Source organism: Buceros rhinoceros, unplaced genomic scaffold (assembly GCF_000710305.1).
Source record: "Buceros rhinoceros silvestris isolate BGI_N320 unplaced genomic scaffold, ASM71030v1 scaffold10646, whole genome shotgun sequence".
Taxonomy (NCBI): domain Eukaryota; kingdom Metazoa; phylum Chordata; class Aves; order Bucerotiformes; family Bucerotidae; genus Buceros; species Buceros rhinoceros.
Window position 1 is genome coordinate 54533 of NW_010418078.1, and position 5971 is coordinate 60503.

The window sequence follows — 5971 nt, forward strand, 5'->3', positions numbered from 1 at the left end:
TAACTATAGATCTTTACTCTCATTATCCATTCCTTTCTGAAGCCTCACCAACAGCAGACAAGTTTCATTTTGCTTTCCCTATCCAACAAAGCCACTCTGTCCTCCAGAATCCTGCGTATCTAAGGAGTTTAAAACTACCCAGGTTCTCCCTAGAAAACACTTAAAAGCTTCCATCTACAGTAATAGTCACAACTGACTTAGAAGCCTAGAACTAGTAATTCCCCACTCAAGTAAGAGGCTGTTTTGGTAAGGCAAAGATTTATTTACCAATTTCCATGTACCATGTCAGACCAACTGATATTTACACAACAGTTTGAAATACACAGTATTTGCATTTTATACAAGCAACTAACTGCAGCCTGTAGTAAGTTTTCTATGCAGTATTCAGATACTTCCACTGCCACATAATTCCAGTTAAAAACCACCATCTGTAACAATTCCACAAGAGTTTCTACACCTGAGAAGTTTTAGTATAACCTTTCAAGAGGAAGTCTGCAATTAAAAGCCACATACATAAGCCTATTTAAAGGTTGTCATTCCAGTTGCAAATGATTTGCTTCCTTTGAAGCAAGATCTGATATATTCTCCCTTAAGCAACATGGTCCTTGTGACAGCCCTTCTTCAGAAGTGCTGTCTGCACCATCTCCACAGTGAAGCTCTTCATTTTCTTGTTTGGATTCCTCCAGAGCCAGACTTTTCAGTGTCTTGAGATTGTCAGGTGCTTGCCCAGTCAGCCTCTAGAAGGAAACAGCAGACAGTGGACTTAATACTTTTTCTACTTAATTGCCAGGGAAATAAGACTGTATATTGAATTAGGCAAACTAATTAACTACATTTGGAGATTGTTGTTATAATTAAAACACTCCTCAGTCACAAAAATCTTAAGACACTTCAGTTCAATTCAAATTGCTACCTCTAATTCAGACCACATCATGTTAAGTCTTCCTTAGGTTCTTCAGCAGGCCAGTTTTTATCTTAGACAACCTAAAATAAGGGAAACAGCTTCCCTAGTATTGCTATAGTACTATGTAGGTTTAATTTTAGAAAAATTACTGTGCAACAGATTAAGTTCATAATTTTTTAAATCAGAGATAATGCAGCTATATTAAGTCTAGATGAATTATAAGACCCACCAGTTTCTAGCACTTGATGACCAAGCTAAAAGGTCCTCACCTAACCTGATCTAAGACAGACAGGGCTGTAAGACACTGCTTTTGAGGCTTCTGGTTGTTTGATGTCTCACTTAAGGTTTATTAAAGCCTCAGAAGTGCGCAGCTTACAGCTAGTAAGTGAACTTAACTGTTGAGGAACTGCAGCAAGGTTTCCAACTACATTAGTGCTTTAAGTTCTTAAGCCATTTAATTTCTGCCTGTGGGTTTATCACTAACAAGCAGTACTCCCTGAATACAAAAAAGAATCCAAGTGTAGCAAATCAGTGGAGTCTTCAAAGACTGACCTAAATAATTACACTAACTGAAAATTAACTTGATCAAGTTTACTTCTTGATTAATCAAGCTGCTTACAGTAGCGTTCCATTTTGTTTCCACTTCCCCTGTCTCATGAAGAATCAAAATACTTGCCAGGCACCCAGCTTCATATCCCAGTTGAGAGCTCAATCTGTACAAAAACAACCTGGTTGATAATTTTACTGTCAGGGTTCCACAGCTGGGTATTTATCACAGCTTCAGAGGCTGTTACGGACAGTCTGCTCTTACTGGAGGAGTCATGGGATCAGTGACACAACTACCTGTCCAAGGAATTCTCAGAGGCAGCTCTCTTGACATTTACAAGTTTATGAATCCTGGAGATCTTGTGCATTAGCCCTCTTTGGGCCACAAAACTGGCAATTCCTCAGCAAAACTTTGACTTTAAAGAGCATAGGAATTCTCCCTTTTGCTGCTCCACTTTGTGTCTGTTTCAAGTTTAGTTCCTCAAAGGACACAGCCAGATTAACACAGATTAATTTAGCTAGAAGCCTTACACAACCTAGATAGCATCTGAATTTATGTCATCTCAGAAAAGCAGAAACAAACCCTTTCTCCTTCCCCTGTCACCATCTCTAACATGCAAAGCCTGTTAAGACAATAGGCTGAATCTCCCCTTCAGAAAACATCGCTCTTAATACTCTCCCACTACTCCTGTGGGTTCTAAGGTGGAAAAACTCATCCCCTAGAAGGGGTTTCATGCTTCTAGATTAGAGGAATCCCACAGGAAACAAGTTAGACAGGAATCTAAACTGAAGAGTTGGATAAGCACACAAACGAGAAGTCATGATTCATTGACAATATCTTTGCTGTTTCTCACTTGTTCATTCTACAACATTAACTGCAAATTCCTTCAGGTACCTCAATCATGCTGGTCATATAATGCACGTGTTCAGCAAGGGACATTAGCTCTTCATTTTCTTCTTTCAGGCGGGCAATTTCACCATCTTTCTGTTCAATTTCTTTGTGCAACTGAATCCAAACAACAAAATGTTAAAAGAGGAAGACAAAAGACAATGGTAAAGGAGTTATCTTTCACTAACTACCTTTTCATTCTCTTGAAGCACTTCATACAGGGCTTTCCTCCTTTCTTCAGCCACTTCTTTCCAGTATTGAGATGAAGGACTTCCTGGAATAAGAAGCTACAATAAGTCTGGGCTATGACTGAATTCTAGAGATCACCTTAAGATATCAAACTTGTATACAAGTACTCTATAGTAAGAACTCACTCTATAGTGTTTTTCCAGAGATGAGTTGCAAATTTACAACTACAGACCTAAGCTTACAGAAAGCAGAGATCCTATGCTGTATTAATGGCTGTGCAGGCAGAGTCTCCAAGCTGCCTCAAGAATGGCAGCAGGTTTTGCCAGGTGGTCACATTTGCAATATCAGTCTTAACATGTACTTTGTGGAAGACAGAAGTCTTATTCCCAAGTCACCATCCCCTATCAAGCTTAATTGTCCTGAAAAACTGCACAGGCAGCACACTATGCCAAAACATCCTTTCATTTCAACTTAATTATTAGCCACTTGAAAGCTCATAGCCAAGCCAAAGCAACAGACTACAGGACTTCTAAATGCTGCTGCACACAATGGCTCTCAGCTACTGGTTACCATAAACTGATTCTTAAACATGAGATATCCGTCCTGTATTTACTATCCTACAGAGGGATAAGCAGCACTAGTTCCTGCTAGGGATTAAAAAAACAACCGACCACAAAGCCCTTATCTATCTGACAAAGGAACCATGCTTCAAGTTATATTCCAGTGGGAGCACAGCATTTAAAGGGCCAGAAAACATTTCTGGAATTACCACATACCTTTTATCATGAGATCTACAGCTTGAATGGCATCATTTGCATCCTCATTTTCTTGCTCCTTGTCCACAGACACCTCAGCTTTACAAGCCTTTGAGGTGAACTTGTTATTCCAGAGTTTCCTTCTGGCTGAAGATTTCTTCTGCATAAAACAGAGGCAGGTTTAACTTCACAGCAACACTTCAGCTTTTTTAAAAGTACAAACTTTTAAGTCTGCTCACTCATCACTCCAGGTAAGTCTTCATAAGCCCTGCTTTCATCACATCATAGTTCTAGCTTACAGACTTGTTCCTTGATACCCATACATTTAACAAAAGAAAATTCTTCAACATTTTCTTGAAGTGCTCAGAAATTGTTGGAGTTTAATATTGTTTATTACCAAAATAATAGTATGCTTAAGCTGTGTCACACTAGTCAGCGGATGTATGTTTTTTCAAATATATTAATTTTCAGTTAAAGGCTCAAAAGTATTTCACTATGAGTAGAAATAATTACACATCTACAGGCTATCTTTTAATTCATACCTCATTATATCTGCCAACCAGGCAACCTGTTGCTGAAGGCTGAATCATTTTAAGAGTCCGTCTTGGGGCAGCACTGCATGTGGTGTCTGTGAGGTACTTCTAAAAAGACAAACATGGCTTCAGACAGTTGCCACCCTTCTCTACAAAAAGACGATACTTTAGTCTGTATTAAGGCTTGCTTAAAGAAGGGGATCTAGTTATTTGTAGCAGAGAAGGCTCTTAACCACATAAAACTACGCTCAGTCCCTGCCTCTTTGAAAACTCTTACCCTTCACAGAGGAACCTGAAAAGGTCTTACAGCAGAAACGTTCTGACTAGATTTCAAGGCCAGTTACACATGTAAACTTCAGCTGAACCTCTCAAAGCTGTATTTGAGACCAGAGCATTGGACTTTGGGGGACCGTGACAAAAGTGGTGACTGCAATTGCAAGTTTACATGGTAAAGGCACACGCATGACTTCAGGCAGCACCTGTTTTCTTACCTGTGAACACACCTCAAGTGGTGTTCATTTGAACAGATGTGTTGCTTCGATTATCAGTTAAAACAGATCTAAAGCTTCCTTGCTTTGATCCAAACAGGCTATTGTTTTGTACAAACAGTATGTTTATCACCTTTCCTGTCACACATAAATCGCCATTTCCTGCACTAAAGCTTTCTGACTGGGTTGGTTACACTGGGATAGCAAACAATGGCAGACAACCAAGCAAGAATAGCCAGAATATAATGCCACACCAGCGTGAGAAAGTTACCAATTCACACTGCGGTAAGAGTTCTCCTTTCCCACGGTAGTTTCTGCCACCAATTATCCAACTGCTGAACTAAAGGACAAACACTAACTGCTGTGGGAACAAGAATCACACCGAGTGTCAGACACCACTTGCTGCTATGGAAGGTTGAACTATACTCAGCCAAGAGGTCACTGACTAACACCTGAGGTTAACCCACTGAAAGGGCAGAAAAGCCCCACTGAGGAATTTATACTCTAGAGACACTGTAGGACACATTTACCATGCGTATAACCCAGACTTACCAATTGGAAATTTTCATTAATATTGGGAATTTTCATTACTCCCATGATAAAGGCTACTTGCTTCAATTGTATATGGTATTGGTACCATTCCAATTAGGGCCTACATTAAAAGGTTTAACAAAAGCCTTGTAACAAGACTGGAATAGGTGTAAACTTAGTAACTTCTTATTAGTCATCTCTTAGAAACACAAATCCTTTAAGCTTTTCCACCCATTCTAAGGAAGCTAGGGTTCACAAGGGTGACTTTAGAAACGGAACCACCTGTATGGATACTTCAGCTGAAGCATGCTCACATCAGGATGGAGAGGACAGACTGCAGAACCTACTCCACAACCCCTTAGCTGCCAGACCAATTTAGTAATCAAACTAAGGCAGGTAGCCAGCACCTTAAAAAAACCAACACATGGGAAGACAGCAACTCAGTGTCAAAGTAAAAAGGGCTTGCTGAGCAATAAGAAAAAGCAGACATAAGGACATGTGCCCCAGCAGGACAGAGTGTTCCCAAGCCACACTGCCTGCCAGGAGGTTACTCGAGCCAACAGGACATAAGCCAGGAGGAAGCACATTGCAACAGATCCCTTTGTATTCCTTCAGTGGATGCAAAACTTGTGTCAGACAGAGGGACCATTTCCCAGAGAGCAGAGCACAAAGCTCAGAACCAAGTGAACTGTGTTTGACATACTCTTGATAAATTTCATTTTGTATCTCTTATCTACTTTTACATTCTATCTTCAAGATTTTAAAGCCTATACCTGCAAAGATCCTGATGACTTTTCTGTGTTCAGTTTCTGTTTCATTTTGGAATTCATAGGAGCACTGAAAAAAAAGTAAAAAAAAAGTAGCATCGAGCTGCAACGGGAGTTCAGGGACAGCAGTTACAGAATATTACAATTTCATTTTACCAACTTGCATGTCAGCATTCCAGAGCCCCTGGAGTCCCTCTCGGAGTTCCCCCTCCCGACACGAGCGCTACAAACGCGGAGCCCCAGGGGACACCCCGCGTGGCTGACACCGGTGCTGCCGCACCACCCCACGGCGGACCACCGCCGCGTTAAGCCTGCCCGCAGGAACGGTGGCGGGGCGCCGCGGCGCACACCCAAGATGGCGGGGGGAGG

At 41.0% G+C, this 5971-nt stretch overlaps 1 protein-coding gene across 1 annotated transcript; it reads right to left on the bottom strand.

Annotated features, from left to right (window-relative positions):
* Positions 1-533: 533 nt before the first annotated feature.
* GMNN (geminin, DNA replication inhibitor) lies at positions 534-5665 on the bottom strand. The gene is made up of 6 exons (XM_010138401.1): positions 5609-5665; positions 3826-3924; positions 3305-3443; positions 2531-2613; positions 2346-2456; positions 534-737 (listed from the first exon to the last, which is right to left on the bottom strand). The coding sequence occupies exons 1-6, from the start codon at positions 5663-5665 to the stop codon at positions 534-536; spliced, it is 693 nt and encodes a 230-aa protein (XP_010136703.1).
* Positions 5666-5971: the final 306 nt, after the last annotated feature.